The following is an 18,534-nucleotide window of genomic DNA, read 5'->3' as shown; positions in this document are numbered from 1 at the left end:
GCACATGTACCCTTTCTCAACGAGACCATTCCAATCTAGCCAGTGGCGTGGCCGGCGGAGGGGAACTTGCAGGCGGCGCTCTAAGACGAGGGAGCATTTATCCAGAATCCAGGGAAGTGCATGTGTCAGCCAGTTTCCCAAGACGGTGGCAAAATATCTGCGATAAATGCTTTATAAGGAGGAAAGATCTATTTTATCTTATGGTTTAGCGTTTCAGTCCAAGGCTGGATCGTGTTGTCATTTTGGTGCTGTGCAACGCAGAATACATGGAGGGAGGGAGAGGGTACCTGGTGCAAGTAAAGTTGCTCAGCTCATGGAAACCAGGAGAGAGGGAGAAGAAGAAGGAGGAGGAGGAGGAAGAGGAGGAGGAGGAGGAAGAGGAGGAGGATGGGTATCAATACGTCCTTCAAGGGCATGCCCACAGTGACATAACTTCCTTCTTAAATCTACCTTAAAGTTTCTATTCAGTCTCTCAATAGGGCCATCAACTGAGGACTGACTCTTCATTCAATACAGGACCCTTTGGGGACATTTGAAGGCCAGACCAGGATGAGGTTGATGGGCAGAACAGAGGGGAACATGATCTAGAAGTGGCCTGGGGACAGACAGACAATTTCTAAACCAATCATTTCATTAGATAGTCCTGACTGTCATACCAAGTCTTGAGAGGAATTAAATTTTCCCACTGTTTACCCAGAGATATATATTTTTAGGAAGATGCTATTTTCCCCCCTTATTGAAAAAGACCTAAAAGCATTTTTAGGGCAATTTTAGGCAATTTTTAGAAGAATAGGGTAAGAATTTACATATATAATTGCTGATGGATTTGACAACATCTAACTCCAGACTCCATCGGAAAACAAACAAACAAACAGAAGCAATGGAAACTCCAAACACTGTGAAAGAGTCCCACAGAGACCTGCATTTTCCTTCACGCCCACTCTGGTTGTGCTTTTGTCTTTTGACTTAATGCAGAGCAAACCTGCTGTGATTTCAAAATCATAATAACACAGAATTGAAGGCCCACATTGCTTTGAAGCAGTAGCAAGGCATTGCCTTAACAGCCCTCGCTCACCAAAGAAGATGGAAAAACACACACGGCGGCAGGTACGGCCATATTGGGTCTCTTATTACAGAGTCTCCCCACATGCTCTGAAAAATGCCTCTCTTCAGAATCTCTCGTCTATTAATATAAATCCGGCACAAGTGAGGCTACTATAAATTAAACACGGTGCACTGAGTTATACATAGGCTGTGGTTTCCATCTCACACGTAAGAGGAAAGAGCTTTTATTCCTTTTGTAAAGTAACCACCAGATAGCATTAGCACCCAGTGGATATCCAGGAAGCCATTCATGGCTCTCAGGCTACTGTCTCCAAACCAGTCTGAGCAGAAAGTGACAGTGTGTTCTGCCTCCTCATTCTATTAAGGGTCCCTGATGTTACCTCTGCCTGGGACATTCACAGCGAGTGAGAATGTTAGGTCTTGGCTCCTGAATATCTCCTGTTCTCAGGAAAGCCAGTCTAGAAATATTGGCAACCTCTGAGGCCAGGACATGGGCAGGCTCTGGGCTGACTTTGTCTCTGTGGTGGTGGCAGCTGTGAGATTTAGATATCATCTGCTGAAGGAAAATGTCTAGTTAACTGCTATTCATTTTTATTTTATTTTTTTAATTTTTAGGGAGAGAGAGAATTGGTGAGCCTGGGCCTCAGCCGCTAAAATGAAACTCCAGATGCTTGCGCCACCTAGTGGGCATGTGCGACCTTGTGCTTCCCTCACCTTTATGCATCTGGCTTACACGGGATCTGGAGAGTGGAACCTGGGTCCTTAGGCTTCACAGGCAAGCACCTTAACTGCTAAGTTGTCTCTCTAGCCCTTACCTGCTATTCTTGATGTGCTCACAGTCTGCAGTGTTGCTCTTGCTCATCAGACCCCAAACACAGTTTCACATATGGACTCAATCATGGGTCCCGTTGCCCGACAGCTCTTGCACCTTCCAGAACCCTCTCACCTGGCATTTCCCTTGTCCGTGGCCTTCCTCGGAAAGCACGTGCAAGAGAATTTCATCCCATCAGTAGAACGCACATGTGTTTGCTTTACCCAAAATACCTAAGAAAATCAACTTAGTAGAGGACAAGGTTTATTTCTAGCCCATAGTTTCATATGTTTCAGCCTATGGTGCCTCGACCATCCTGCTCTGGGCCTGTAGCAGCTTCATACATCACGGTAGGAGCATAGGGTATGGCAAAACTGTTTATCTCAAGGCAACTAGGAAGCAAAGAAAGGGAAGGGAAGAGAGTCCAAAGGCTCGCATTGAAGGGCACACCTCCAATAACCTAACTCCTCTCACTATGTCTTGCCACCTGAAGGTTCCACCACCTCCCAATACCACCACACTGGAAACCAAGCGTTTCACACACAGTCCATTGTCGGGACATTTCAGGTCAGTTTCTAAGGATTTGTGAAGATTATTGTTGAAATAAATCTGCTTGTTTGCAGAAGTTGAGGGATTTCCTAGACTGTCACTAGGCACACTGAACCTCATTAATGATAGTCACCACCAAATGGGAACCCAAGGTAATTCTCTGGGCTGACATTTATCTTGCATTGTCTGTGGGAAGAAGAAGTTTGTTAAGCAAATAAAGAGTAGAAATAATATTTTAATGGTAGCATTTAAACTATCTAGGAGAAGGTTCCTAAGGACTTTCACGCTTTCATTCATGTACTAACAAGCTATTTTCTACCCAGTCACTAAAAAGGCATCTATCTCCCACCTGGCTTCCCCATTTCTGCACAGTTACTTTCACACCCTAATTCACCTGGCTTGTGGAAAAGTTGACCCATCTTCTGAACCAGTTAAACTTCTGGTTCCCACCTGTCTGTGTCTCAACCAGCCTTCACTGAAAATGTCATCTAAGGTCAAAAGACCTATGTCTGTGTGGCAGTTACCTTCTTGTTGTGGGACAAAACACCCCAATAGAAGTAGCTTATGAGAGGAAAGGTTATTTTTCAGGCTTACAGTTTCAAAGGGAAGTTTCATCATGCCCAGGAAAGCAAAAACAGGGCAGGTAGCAGCTCCATACCTTCTTAAATCAGCAGCCAGGTGAGGGCAGCCTGAGTGAGCTGGCTCTGAACAGCCAGTGGGCTGGACTAATAGACTTGAAAGCCTGCCCCTAGTGATTTACTTTCTCTTGCATGGCTCCACCTCCCAAAGGCTCTCCCAGCCAGATACTAAGTAGGAAGCTTACTTACTAACACTTGAGGCTATGGGGGATATTTTATTTATTTTTTATTTATTTTTGTATTTCTTGTCTTTAAAATTTATTTATTTATTATAATTAGCAACTTTCATGATTGTAAACAATATCCCATGGTAATTCCCTCCCTCCACACACTTTTCCCTTTGAAACTCCACTCTCCATCATATCCCCTGCCCCTCTCAATCAATCTCTCTTTTATTGTGATGTCATCATCTTTTCCACCGATTATGATAGCTTGTGTAGGTAGTGTCAGGCACTGTGAGGTCATGGATATCCAGGCCATTTTGTGATTGGAGGAGCACATTGTAAGGAGTCCTACTCTTCCTTTGGCTCTTACATTCTTTATATTTTATATTTAAACAATCACAACAGCCTGTTTTTTTTTTTTTATCCACTCCACCTCCAAGTCCCAGTGATTCAGCAACCAGCTGCCCAAATGGTCTTCCATAAGGACCCAAGATTCTTGTTTTTGTCCCCTCCCTCCCTCCCTCCCTCCCTCCCTCCCTCCCTTCCTTTCTTTCATGAGAGAGAGGGCAAGAGAGAGAATTGGTGTATCAGGGCCTTAGCCACTGAAAATGAACTCCAGACATGTGTGCCACTTGTGCATCTGGCTTATGTGCATTCTGGGGAGTCGAACCTAGGCCTCAGGCTTCAAAGGCAAGCACTTTAACCACTAAGCCATCTCTCCAAGACCCCCAAGGTTCTTTTAATGTAGAATTTCGAGATCTTCCGTGTGGCCCTCAGTCTTCCTGTTCCCAGGATGAGATGGAGCCGAGTGCTAGCACAGGTGTGGGGCCACAACATACCCGACCCTCGCGGGCCAGGTGCACTTTGAGATGCACCCTTTCTGACTTCGGGCTGAAAAACACTACATAACACTGCTTGATGTAATATCAATAAAAACACCAGAGCAGCACTTCATCCTGGAGCACAATGATATTTCTGCAACAAATGAGTGAACACCCCCTTTTATAATATGTAAAAAGTCTCTCACTAAACCTAATGGAAGGCTATTTAAAAACAGTTTCCTCAAAAAATCTCGGTTGGTAGGTGTTGCAGTCCTGTTTGCATTGCTGGCAGAAAACACCCGACCAAGAGCAGCTTGTGGGGAAAAAAAAAGGTTTATTTTGGCTTACAGACTCGAGGGGAAGCTCCACGATGGCAGGGGGAAATGATGGCATGAGCAGAGGGTGGACATCACCTCCTGGCCAGCATCAGATGGACAATAGCAACAGGAGAGTGTACCAAACACTGGCAAGAGGAAGCTTGCTATAGCACCCCTAAGCCCGCCCCCAACAATACACTGCCTCCAGGAAGCTTTAATTTACAAATTGCTATGGGGTGCGGACCCAGCGTTCAGAACACCTAAGTTTATGGGGGACACCTGAATCAAACCACCACAGTAGGTATGATAGCTAATTTCAGTTGTCAGCTATAGTGGATTAAAAACCACTCTGGGTATTGGCAAGGCACACTTTTGGGTGTGTCTATGAGGGTGGTTCCAGAGAGGATCAAGTGAGTGGGTAAGAGCTGCCCTGAACGTAGACGGCGCCATCTAGTAAGCCGTGGTACGGGCGGAGGCGGAGCGCTGAGCCAGCGCGGACAGCCCCTCCCGTGGAGCCTGCTGCACAGCACAGGTCACACTGCCCCGCCGCACTTTCCCTCCCAGAACACGCTACAGTCTCCTGTCCCGAGAACCCAGATCAGCCTTACATTGCTTCTTGTCAGAAAAGTAACATAGTAAGACGTCTTTGCTTTTCAGAATTGTGCTGAAGGGATCTGGCCATTTACACTGTTTTGACTTGAAGTACGCAAGGTTTCTCTCTTCTTTTGAAATATTTTATTTCTTAAGTTTATTTATTTATTTGAGAAAGAAAGAGAGAGAGAGAATAAATGGGCATGCCAGGGCCTCTAGCCATTGCAAACAAACTTCAGATGCATGCCCCACCTAGTGCATCTGGCTTATGTGGTATTGGGACATCGAACCTGGGTCCTGAGGCTTCACAAGCAAGTGCCTTAACTGCTAAGCCATCTCTCCAACCACAAGTTATTATTTTTTTTTTCAGAGTCTCTATGTTGCAAACTTTGGTTCACTGTGGTTGATCTCCCATTTGTCCAGATCCTGGGCGAATTCTTTTGAAAAAGGGTCTTCAGATGAGAACTTCATGATCACAAGCTTGTCTCTAATATTTTAAGCTCTATCTCCAAAGTCTCTTCACCTTGCATATCAAAAATTAAATCCCTCTTTTAGTGGTTTCCTTTAGGAAAATATATAGGAATCATTTTTGGTTTCCCAAAAGGCTCAGTTGAAGTATAATAGATTATTCTTTAGTAGGGTGGCCTTGCATTTTTAAAAATTGTTTTAAAAACATTTTTACTCATTTATTTGAGAGCAGGGGTGGGGAGCGGGATGGTGTGGGTGCACCAGGACCTCCTGCCACTGCCAATGAATTCCCGCTGTATGCACCACACTGTGCATCTGGCTTTACATGAGTACTGGGGGATCAAACGGGGGCCAGCATGTTTTGCATGCAAGTGCCTTTAACTGCTGAGCCATCTCTCGGGCTTGGCTTGGCTTTTAAAATCCCACTTACACTGACCACTCAGCCCCCAAAATAAGAGTTAACTTTTAAGATTGCAATGTGTAACATAAGTCTGTCAAGCAAGCCACAGAAAGTCCCCTACACACAGTTAAACATACACTAATACAGCCTTTCTAAACTCTACCAATAAACCTTTCTTTCAACAGCCAAGCCAAACGTGACCCGAGCAATATGGGGTTTATATATACATCACGGGGCGCTGGCCGCATGGGTCACGGCACACTGACAGGCCGTTCCTAGGCAGTTATTTTGACATTAGAAAGTCACAATCCATCAAGTTAACAGCAGGGCATTAATTTTGGGACTAGAGAAACAGTTACTCAAAATGACACCATGGGAAGTCAACGGGCCTTACAAGAGGCTCTGTTTGAGAATGAAGCCATACGATGGGACAGAATTTCCTTCCACTCCTAGATCCAGCCATTATGTCATGCGTTCTTGTGTGAGCAAGGTTGAATAGAAATGTCTTGCTTGCCATGTTAAAGAACATTCATGAACTTGGGTTCTGGTTTGCATGTGTGGAAAAGATGGACCTGATCCTGTGAGATTAAATAAATGATGGCATTGATGACTCCCCCCATGTGCCACCTGTCACTTCCAGCGACCTGGTGACCCACACCAACACTTCAAATGTCACTTCACTTTTTTTTTTTTTTTGCTTTGCAAATGGGACAGTTCTCCAGGGTTCTGACACGGGGCTCCGGGGGATGTGGAGGACACTTGGATTTGACCCTTGAAGGGGCCACAGGGACAACAACCTCTCCTGCATGCCCACCGTCTGTCCCCCACTCTGTTCTCCCTGGCAAATGAATGAGAATGGGGGCCACTGAGTGCTTCTGAGGTTGTCGACACTACAGAGCAGGGTAATGATTAGAGACAGGGTTGGTGGTGCGCTGGGGGAAGGAGTAGGTAGGCTGTCTCAAGAAAGTAGCTCTTGGGTTCCAATAACAACTATGAAAACACATACAAGCTCCAAGGAACTGTCTTCCCATTCATTTAAAAAGAAAAAGACTGCCGGGCGTGGTGGCGCACGCCTTTAATTCCAGCACTCGGGAGGCAGAGGTAGGAGGATCGCCGTGAGTTCGAGGCCACCCTGAGATGACAGAATGAGTTCCAGGTCAGCTGGGCTACAGTGAGACCCTACCTCAAACAACAACAACAACAAGACCATAAGCACGTTTCTCCCCCCACCCTGGAAAGGAGAAATAAAAAGGGAAGAATGAACAGGAAATTACAGATTGATGTCTGAGATCAAGGTAAGGAGGGCTAGATGGATAGATAGAGGGACAGATGGATAGTAGGTTCTACAACTGAGAAGAGAGATGTCAGGCAGGCAATATCTGCTTGAGGAGCTGTGGTGCTTCTGTGGAAGCCACAGTGATGGCCCATACCACACCAAGGTCATGACCTGCTGACCCGGAACTAGTTCTCACCCTCATCCTTCCCTAACTTCCTCTCTGGTGGCCTGAAGTACTGACAACATATAAGACAAATGACTCTCAGGCTGCACCTTGTTATTTTAAAGAAAAACAAATTCACTTTCTGAACAAGCTATCAGCAAGGAACGAACAATTGGCCCTTAAAAACAAAAGAAAGAGGTTCTCACCATCTGCATTTTATTTTTTTAATAAACATTTGAGGTTTCAATGACACATCTCCTTCCTCTCTAAAACCTGCCCTTGCAGGAATAGCTACAATGCCTGAGCTGGAAGTATCAGAAAAGTCACAATTCCAGAAACGCCATTCTCAAACCAGCCAATCACAGAAGCAAACGGAACAACAATGCATCCAAACCTGGAGCCGATAGTCTTCCGTGCAGCAAAGATTCGCTGGGCAGCAGATCTTTTGAATTGGAGGTGAATGGTGATTGTCTAAATGTGTCTTCTGAAAAGAAAGGGCTGGGGGTAGGGGAGGAGAAGCGAGGTTTAGTAAATTAAAGTTATTTAAGACACCCAGAGCATCTGCTCCCAAACACACACACACACTCATGCTACTGAATAGGATAGTGTTGTTTTCAGTGTTTAAAAATATAAATGTTTTTAGGGCTGGGGATATAGCCTAGTTGGTAGAGCACTTGTGCCCATGAACAATGCCCTGAGCTCTATTCCCAGCAAACAAAATTGGGCATGATGGTATTGCCTGTAATCCTAGCACTTGGGAAGTGCAGGCAGGTGGATCAGGAATTCAAGATTATTCCTGGCTATCTAGGGAGTCTGAGAACAGCGTAGGCTGCATGAGACCCTGCATCAAATAAATAAATAATAGTAACTGTGGTTGCAATTGTAAAACCTGCTTTTAAACAGAAGAAGAGGACATTTATGTTACACAAATCTCATCTCAACACCATTGTTTTGTCTTCAGGGTGTCCACATAAAACTTCACCTTGAAACATGGAGAAATCCGTCCAGGGGAAAGTGCAGTGGTCACTTTTACCCTTGCTCAACGCAGTCTGGGGTTCGACCCTGCTCAATGCAGTCTGGGGTTCTACCTTGCTCAACGCAGGCTGGGGTTCTACCCTGCTCAACGCAGGCTGGGGTTCTACCCTGCTCAACGCAGTCTGGGGTTCTACCCTGCTCAATGCAGTCTGGGGTTTTACCCTGCTCAATGCACTCTGGGGTTCTACCCTGCTCAATGCAGGCTGGGGTTTTATCCCTGCCCCATGCAGTCTGGGCATGTTGGACCCAAATGAAGACCAACCACTGGGTCGGCATCTGAAAGGACATCTCTGTGCTCTTTCCCACAGTGGACAAGGTAAACCCCTGGCTCTCCCACAGTCTGTCACCTGGCCCCCAGGCACCAACAACGCACAGGGTGGTACCTGGGGCAGTTACCCTGCCCATAATCCTTGCCTTGGTACTGCAACTCAATCTGGAATTTGCTTGGTCTGGAGGATGAAAAGTTGGGAGTGACCCGAGGCTGCGAACTGACAGAAAATGGTGGTCCTGAATTAGAGAAGCTAAGCTCTCCTCGTGTCCTAACTGGAAGTAGAATAGGGACACCAGCTCTCTTGCCAGGGTACATCACTATCATGATGAGCCCCACCCAGGGCTTGGGGGCTTTTAACTAGATGGTTCTAACGCAGTCACAGTGCCCACCATGTACGACTCTAACCCTACAGGCATCCCAATCCCATGTGAGAGAATGCGTACCAGTCAGCACGCTGCAGCCTGGAAAACGCAAAGACCCTTTTGTGTTCATCAGAGAAAGTCCAACCCAGAGAGTCCGGTACCCAGGCGACAAGGTCATGCATGGTAACAGCCCTGACACAGCTTGTGCAGGAAGCCACTGCCATGCTGAGAGGTTGGAGAGAGACAAGGGGAAGAGGAGGAGGGTGCTCCAGGGTGGGGACCACCTGCTGCACAGCGGAACCAGCCTCGGGGAGCAGCCAGCAGAAGGCAGAGGAGGGGCACTCACTCAGACTCTCCTAAGTCCCACCCTCCCCCCACCCGGGCCTCGCAGTGGCCGGCCCTTCCCAGGAGGCGGGATAAGGCGTCCTGAAGAGGTCAGCCCCTGCAAACCCCCATGTGGACCAAGCCCAGACAGCACCCAGGAGCTGCGAATCCATGCCCTTGGTGCCTTTCTAAACATGGCACATGTTGACTATGACTAGATGTGGGAAACTGAGTGTTAAGATGAAAGTGGAAGGTGACATTGCTAATGTAAAACCTCCATCAGTGGATAACACCGTTTTGTCTTGGCTTTTGGGCTACATTGAATGCAGTTTTGCCTTATGTATATTTTTGGTTGTTGCTGTTTTGTTTCTTGAGGTAGAGTCTCGCCCTAGCCCAGGCTGACCTGGAATTCACTATGTACTCTCAGGGCGGCCTCCAATTCACAGTGATCCTCCTGCCTTGTCCTCCCTGAGTGCTGGGATTAAAGGTGGGCTCCACCATGCCTAGCTTGCCTTATATAGTTTTTGTTTCATTATTTTTTTTCATTTATCTGTCAATCTTTTGCACCTTCCATTCTCTTCTTAAGACTTTTTATTGACCTCTTTCACACGTGTACACAATTTATTTGGATCCTAATCCCCTCCCATTACCTTCATTTACCCTTCCTTTTCCATCCTTGCTGAACCTCCCTTTTCCCTAACTACTCCCTCTTCTATTTTGACGCCTTCTCCTCCTCCCCCTCCCTTCAACCACCCAAGCCAAATGTAGACGTGCCCAATACTGTGTGGGTCTTGTGCAAGTAATGACAGCTGTGAGGTCATGAATGCAACACAAGGAGAGAATTGGCACTGCAAACGAACTCCAGATGCATGCGCCCCCTTGTGCATCTGGCTTATGTGGGTCCTGGGGAATCGAACCAGGGTCCTTAGGCTTCACAGGCAAACGCCTTAACCGCTAAGCCATTTCATCAGGCCCCCAAGTGCCACTTTCATTTGTGTGAAAGCCACTATGGCATGAATGAAGGGAAGGTGACTCTGAGGCTGAAGCCTTGGTTAACTACTAGGATTAAGCTAAAGTTTAACTCTAGCAGAAAGAAAACTGCTAAGGATCAAAGACTTAAGGAGGCTGGAGGTTGGCTGGTCACATACTGAGCGTGCTTGCTTTCAGAGCTAGGGGTGTCACTCAGTAGTACAGCACTTGCCAAGCAGGCATGCAGTGCGCGCGCGCGCGCGCACACACACACACACACACACACACACACACACACACGCAACTTGATCTCACACCATTAGTTCACAGCCTATGCACAAAGTGACAGTGACCTCTCCTGTCCCAGTGAACAGTTCACATGGGAAACACTGCAGGTGACCACGGGGTGAAGGTCAGGGATGGCCTCTCATGGGACCATGACTCAGGCTTTAGAAAGTACTTCAATAGGTGAGGGTTCAGGGGACCTGGTGATACTGTATGGACTGAAGTTTTCAGATCCCCAAACTTCATGAGCAGCCCTTCAAAGAGTGTCTAGAAATACCCTTGTCACGGAGAACCATGTGACCCTGTCTTAATTTATTTTTAATTTTAAGTTTCATTTTTATTTATTTATAAGGGAAGAAGGGAGGGAGGGAGGGAGGGAGGGAGGGAGGGAGGGAGAGAGAGAGAGAGAGAGAGAGAGAGAGAGAGAGAGAGCGCATCAGGGTCTCCAGCCACTGCAAATGAACTCCAGGTGCATGTGCCACCTTATACATCTGGCTAACATGGATCCTGGGGAATCGAACTTGGGTCTTCAGGCTTCACATGAAAGCTAACCACCTTAGTAGTTAACCATCTCTCCAGCCCAACAGAGATTATTCAGTGAGTGCCTATGATGAACAGACACTAGAAACATGCTGCTGACACCACGTTCCACTGTCAAGGATCTTCAGTCACTGGCAGTCCTGATGCACGTTAACTGACCACCAGGCAGTAACAAGGAGAGAGAGATGGCTGAGGCTGTATGGGAGATGGGTGCCATGTGACTAGAAGAACTGGCCTGACCAGGGAGGCTCACCCAGGGCTTTCTCGGAGCAGTCCCCACTGAGCTGCATGGAGGGTAAAGTCATTGGGTTCCAAGGAGCTGAGGAACATGGCCCCAGTACAGTCTGTGGAGCTTCAAGCAGACCCATGTGATGGGAAATGGGTTGGGCCCCAATGCGGGGACCAGGGCTTTGGCCCCCAAATGGCAGCACTGCAGAGTCTTCAGTAAGGGCAAGACAGGATAGGATTTTGGTTTCAAGAAACTGGATGCTGTGGACAGTGAGGCCTGGGGACACTGAGATGACCAGGCAGGCAGTCACAGCAGGCTTCACATGGAACGGGAAGATGCTGTGGCCACTGCTGCAGACTAGAGTCCTTGCAGAGGGAAGAAGTTTTTCTTTTTTAATTTTATTTATATATTTGAGAGAGAGAGAGAGAGAGAAAGAAGCAGGTAGAAAATGGGTATGCCAATGAAGGAAGGAAGGAAGGAAGGAAGGAAGGAAGGAAGGAAGGAAGGAAGGAAGGAAGGAAGGGAGGGAGGAAGGAAGGAAGGAAGGAAGAAAGGGAGGAATTAAGGAAGAAGGAAGGAAGAAAGAAAGAAAAAAGAAAGAAGGAAGCAGATACAGAATGGGTGCACCAAGGCCTCTAACCAGTGAAGGAACTCTAGACACATGCACCACCTTGTGCATCTGGCTTTATGTGGGTCTTGGGGAATCTAACCTGGGTCCTTTGGCCTTGCAGGCAGGCGCCTCAACCACCAAGCCATCTCTCCAGCCCAGGTGGAAGAAGTTTTAAAGGAAGATGAAGCTCACAGGTCCATTTAAATCAATCTTGCCATGTCCTATGTGGCGGGGGTAGACCCTCCTAGATTTTTTTAAGTAGATGCAGGGCCCAAGAGCCGCCTCTTCTATGCTCTTTCACAGTTCCAATCCCCACCACAGTGGGAGTGTAACCCCATGACCACCCGGAGGCTCAGTGGGGTGAAAGGAGACAGCCATGACAGAAGCCACTTCCCAAGTCCTTTTCTGTCCTGCATGCAAGCTTTACCTCGCTTAGGAGAGGAATGGCTTCCAACCCTCACCCCCAAACTAGTCCATCGCACAGGGAGACCTGCTGAATACCAAATGATAATCATCATAATGATGATGACGTGGAAAGAAGCATCAGCATTTTATTGGGGCTGAAGGTCAATGCAGAAGCTTCCAGAAGTTAAGGCAGTACAGGTCTCGTCTATGAAGAGAAGACTCTTGGTGAGCTGAGCACCCAGGCCTGGGCCGGCCCCGGCTGCAGTCAAGGGCTTTCAGGAGGCGCAGAGCGCAGTGGGTCAACGGTCTGGAAGCGGATGGATCCGGCTGTCGGCGTCACTTGGCTAAGGAGACTCTACCGAGTTGGCCTCAGCTGCGTAATGGGGACAGAGGTTCAAAAGTGCCATCTTTCTGGAGGTTCTTTAGGCTTCGATGGGACATTTCACGTCAGAGTTTTGAGTCCATGGCACTTTGTGTGGCAACTTCAGATAATCCTCAGAGGAACCTATGGGGATGGCTGGCATCATCAACCCTATCCCGCACAGGATGACGCAGACACAGCACAGTTGAGGAGCTGCCCTGCGCCCGAGCGGTGGCAGGGTTTGAATTCAGGAAGGCCGACTTCACCGTGCACACAAGCCTTCCACATTCCGCTGCCTTTCACGTGGTCTCTTAGTACTTAGGAGATCCTGATGATGCACATCCCGGAATTCTTCTGGGAATGCACGTAGCAAAGGAAATAGGAGGGGTGTAGGAGGTCAGAGGAGCTGCCCCCTCAGTTTGTGGAATCCTAGACAGCCTAGAAACAAGAGCCAGTCCATTTTGTTTTGCTATTTTTAATTTTATTTATTCATTTTTTTAAGGCAGGGTCTCTCTCTAGCCCAGGCTGACCTGGCACTCACTCTGCAGCCCTGGCTGGCCCCAGCCTCATTGTGATTCTCTGGCCTCAGCCTTGTAAGTGCTGGCATTAAGGGCGTGAGCCACCCTATCAGGCCGCAATTCTTTTTCAGTTGGAAAAAAGAGAAACAATCTACCCTCATTACTTCTCTCTAAAAGCTAAAATATGCCCTAGTTTTCCAAACTGTCTGCAATCCTCAGCCCTGGTCAATTTGCAATTCTGAGTGGTGCCTACTGTCCCCATCCACTGCTCTGGGGGCAAACTGGTCTCTGCCAGGCCCCACTGACGGCAGAAAGGCAAACCAAGCCTGTTGTTTCTTGTTATATTCTCAGCACTTGGAAGGCTGAGGCCGGAGGAATACCTTGAATTTGAGGATGGCTTGGGCCACATAGTGAATTCCAAGCCAGCCTGTGCTAGAGAAAGAGAACCTGCCTCAAAAATCTAAAAGCAGGGCTGATGACATGGCTCAGTTGGTAAAGTACTTGTTTTGAGGTCCCCCAGTAACCAGGTAAAAGCTGGGTGTGGTGGTATCTGTCTGTCATCCCAGCACTGGGGAGGCAGAGACAGGCACGTCCCTGGGGTAACTTGTTCAGTTGAATGGTTAAACCACTAGGTTCAGTGAGAGACCAGGTCTCAAAAGATAAAGTGGGGCTGAAGAGATGGCTTAGTGGTTAAGGCGCTTGCCTGCAAAGCCACAGGACTCAGGTTCGATTCCCCAGGACCCACGTAAGCCAGATGCACATGCGCCAGGACTTTGCAGCTGGAACCCTGGTGTACCCATTCTCTCTCTCTTTATCTGCCTCTTTCTCTCTCTCTCTCCCTCTCTCAAAGAAATAAATAAAAATAAAATATTAAAAAATATAAGTTGAAGAAGGATTGAAGGAGGCACCTGACATTGACCTCTAGCTTCTACATATACACAAACACATGCATGCACACATACATACACACACACTCACTCACACACACAAGAACCCACACCCATGTGTGTCTGTATACATATGACCATGCACATACACATGCACCCACACCACATGCATCCACATGAGAAACACTGCAACAACAACCAAACCAGCAACAACAAAAAACAAATGAATAAACAAACGAGCAAAGAACGTACTAGATTGTTCTGATGCTGCGTGGTTGGAGGTTGAAACTAAAACGTAAAGGGGAGGTGTGACCACTCACTTTCATTAAGCAACGCCACCATCTCCCACAATATGCTCCCTTTGGCCCCGGACACAGACAGCCTACTTGGAAAGCACAGGTAATTCATATAAGTAGTCCACAAAGAGTTGAGCTGGTGGTATGAACTTCAAGCAGTCCAAACCCGCAGGTGTTATCCTTTTTCCCCTGCGTTTTGTTACTTAGAAGAGACAGCTCACGTTTATTCAGTTCCTGATAAAAGTGAAACAGTTGCCCAGTGTGTCTGGTCATTTTTTTCTCTTTCCTGTAGCAAATCTACAAACTAAGATAGGAAGAGGCAACACTGTCATCAAGAGTGGACAATTCCAGGCCTCAGATAGTATAGGTTACGGGGTCAATGGCACAGGGCTGCAGAAAGAACGATTTACAATAAATAATAAAGCAGTCCATAAAAGATTATGGCTCTAAATAGTGATACATTTTGCTAAGTGCTGGGTTGTGGCACAAATATTTCCACCTTTAACATCTGAGGGCCAGCAGGGGAGCTCGGCTTCATGCAGAGCAGAAAGCCCATCAACTTATAACCACTGTCCCCAAACCAACATTACAGGAATTCCCATTCTGATGACGGTAACATGCACACACACACACAGCCACAGCATTGTACAGAAAGCTCAGCAAACGACTTCACCTCAAGACATGCAATAGTTTTGAAGGAATAATGTAAAAGAACGTTTATATCTTAAGAAGTAATAGTCATAGTTACTTGCAGCACTGAACTTGGGAATGACCAAGGGGAAAAGAAAACAGGATTGAGCAAGGAAGAAAGAGTGCTCTGTAATGAGTTTTTACTCAAAATTCCCAAGTATCTTCATCGAGCAGGATGGGATGAAATCTTACTCACTATAAAAGGTAAATTAACCTATAATCATATTCTGATTCCTATCTGCACATAAGCTGTCTTTAGTGAATTAAAAAAGGGGGATTTTCAATTGAAATTTCTTGATTATCTATTCAGCCATGCATCATATTGCATAACAGGGTTTCCAGACATTTTTTTCCAAGGTCTGGGGTGAAAATATGGCCAAAAGGATTTGGGTTAATTTTCTTTTTGTTTTATTTTAAGGAGATTTTCAGAACAAATGACCTGACTTGGCTATGTCTGAGAAGCTATATATTGCGAAGGAGAGCTGGCAGGCTCAGTCTGGGGTGATGGAAAAGCTCTGTGTGAGCCAGTGACTGTCTCCCCAGATGACCTCAGCCCCTGGGCCACCTTGCCAGATGGCTTTCCTGTGCCTCCTGTGAAGGTCTTCCTCACTACTAAGCCCATGCATTCGTATATCATGCTCAATCTCTCAACCAAGCAGTTTAACCGCTGCGCCATCTCCTTAGCCCCTTTCTATTTTCAGTGCCAGGGGTCTAGAGCTGGGGCCTTGCAGACGCTGCCACTGAGCGATACTTGTAGGCCAGCTATTTTATTGAATTTTATTACCTATTTATGTTTTTATTTGCAAACAGAAAGAAGTGAGACAGCGAGATGGGGGAGGGGAATGGGCATGCCAAGGCCTCTAGCCACTGCAAATGAACTCCAGACAAATGTGCCACTTTGTACAACCAGCCTTACTCGGGCACTGGGGAATTGAACCTGGGTTGTTAGGCTTTGCAGGCAAGTGCCATAACTGTTGCTCTACCGTCTCTCCGGCCCTGCCATGTCATTTTTTCAAAAACTGAAACACTGTGTAGAGGGATGGTTTAGTGGTTAAGGTGTTTGCCTGCAAAGCCAAAGGACCCAGGTTTGTTTCCCCAGGACCCATGGTAGCCAGAAGCACAAGGGGGCACATGCGTCTGGAGTTCATTTGCAGTGGCTGGAGGCCCTGGCACACCCATTTTTTCTCTCTCTCCCTTTTTCTCAGTCAAATAAATAAATAAGTAAAAATAAAATATTTTAAAAAACGAAACACCATACAATAGCTTAAATTCATTGAATTAGAATTTTGAATTCCAAGTTCGGGATCCCTTAGATCGTGACATACACCCCAGAAGTTACTCTCCCATGCTACCCCGACATTGTAAAGTGAACAGGAAGCTGTAGTTGAGAAAACAATCTTTCAGGTTTCCAATAGTCACCAGAAGAGACAGAGGATGGACCAATGTTATCCCAGGGCTGTATTTTATACTAGTTCAAAGCCTTTCTGACGTGTGGACTATGAATGGGTGTGATTAACGAAAGTACCTCCCAGATGGAATTTCCATATATGGGGAACGCAACTAAAGGAAGAACAGGCTGGAAATGCTCTCCGAATAAAGGTACCGCTGGCTGACCATCACAGATTCCAGTTTTGTCTTCAACATATCAAATATGGGATCATTCAAATATAGGGCGTAGGGGAAATGCTTCGATTAGATATAACTCTGCTCTCCATACATCCTTGAGGCAGTTGAGGGCAAAAGAAACTTTTTAATTGGCTGGAGAAATGGCTCAGCAGTTAAGGTGCTTGTCTGCAAAGCGTAACAACTGGGGTTCGAGTCCCCAGCACCCGCATCAAGCCAGATGCAAAGTGGTGCATCTGTCTGGATTTCCATTGCAGAGGCTAGAAGCCCTGGCACTCCCATATTCTCTTTCTCTCTCCCCTCTCCCTGGGAAATAAATAAATATGAATAAAAACAGAAACTATTAGTGGGCGTGGTGGTGCACACCTTTAATCCCAGCACTCAGGAGGCTGAGAGATAGGCAGATCACTGGGAGATCAAGACCACTCTGCAACTACCTACATATTGAATTCCAGGTCAGCCTGGGCTAGAGTGAGACCCTATCTCGAAAATCCGTACCCCTCCCACAAAAAAGAGAGAAAGAAACTTTTAAAGATGTTAGACTAGTGTTGTGAAAATATGCTTGAACTTCGAAAACAAGAGCATTGTCATATTTGTTAGATATAACATTTTCAGTCAAATAACCTTACAGGTTGGGATCTCTTATTTGAAAGGTTTAAACTTGGTTTAGAACATCTGTGTATATTAAAGAGGCATCTTGGGAATGGAATCCCAGTCTAAACAGGAAATTCACTTGTTTCCTACACATTCTGTACTGGAAGGTAATTGTCTAACATATTTTTAGGGTACCTGCGTTTTGATAGAGATCTATCACATGAAGCCAGATGTGGAAATTTTCACATGAGGTGCTATGGTCAGGGCTCAAAAGAGTTTTGAGGTTTGGAACATCTCAGAATTCTGTATTACTGATATTCAACTTGTATTTTATTTGTAAATTAATTTTCATAACCTCTGCGGTAGCATTTATTTTGTTGTTCTTTTAGACATTACTTTTTATTTGCTGATAATTTAGCAGGCTCTTAATATTTATTTCCGTATTTTTCTATATTTATATGTTTGGTAACATATTTCTAAGTGATGGTATGTAATTTTAAGAAGGTAACTATAATAAAAGACAACACTGTTTCAGGCTGGAGAGATGGCTTAGCGATTAAGGCATTTGCCTGCAAAGCCAAAGGATCCTGGTTCGACTCTCCAGGACCCACGTAAGCCAGATGCACAAGGGGCACATGAATCTGGAGTTCATTTGCAGTGGCTAGAGGCCCTGGCACGCCCATTCTTTCTCTCTCTCAAATAAATAAATAAATAAATAAAATATATTTTTAAAAAAGACAATACTGTTTCAAGCTGGGTGTGGTGGCACATTCCTTTAATCCCAGCACTCAGGAGGCAGAGGTAGGAGGATCACTGTGAGTTTGAGGCTACCCTGAGACTACACAGTGAATTCCAGGTTAGCCTGATCTAGAGTGAGACCCTACCTCGAAAAACCAAAAACCAAACAAACAAAAGTCAACACTTTCAGTGGAAATCAAGAACCCTGTCCTTCTCAATGCCAGACACGAGGACTCATCTTCCTGTGTGGTTTCATGTATGTCCTGACTGTAATAAAAAGAACACTGGGGCTGGAGAGATGGCTTAGCAGTTAAAGCACATGCCTGCAAAGTATAAGGACCCCTGTTCCATTCTCCAGGGCCCACATAAGCCAGATACACATGGTGGCGCATGTGTCTAGAGTTTGCAGTGGCTAGAGGCCCTGGCGTGCCCAGTCTTTCTCTCTCTCTCTCTCTCTGTCTTAAATAAATAAATAAACAAATCTTAAAAAAAAAAAAAAAAAGAACACTGGAACAGGATGTGATGGAGCATGAC

General features: G+C 46.2%; 1 protein-coding gene across 7 annotated transcripts in view; it reads right to left on the bottom strand.

Moving 5' to 3' along the window:
- Window positions 1–18,534, bottom strand: part of Znf827 (zinc finger protein 827) — a 233,663-nt gene that overhangs the window by 71,900 nt on the left and 143,229 nt on the right. For all 7 annotated transcript variants that reach the window (XM_045130866.1, XM_045130860.1, XM_045130865.1 and 4 more), the window contains exon 8: window positions 7,658–7,761. In XM_045130866.1, the coding sequence (XP_044986801.1) occupies window positions 7,658–7,761 (104 nt within the window). The remainder of the gene's footprint in view (window positions 1–7,657; window positions 7,762–18,534) is intronic.

Source organism: Jaculus jaculus, chromosome 12 (assembly GCF_020740685.1).
Source record: "Jaculus jaculus isolate mJacJac1 chromosome 12, mJacJac1.mat.Y.cur, whole genome shotgun sequence".
NCBI classification, from domain to species: Eukaryota; Metazoa; Chordata; class Mammalia; order Rodentia; family Dipodidae; genus Jaculus; species Jaculus jaculus.
The sequence above is the reverse complement of the archived record's forward strand: the minus strand, read 5'-3'. Positions and strand labels throughout refer to the sequence as shown.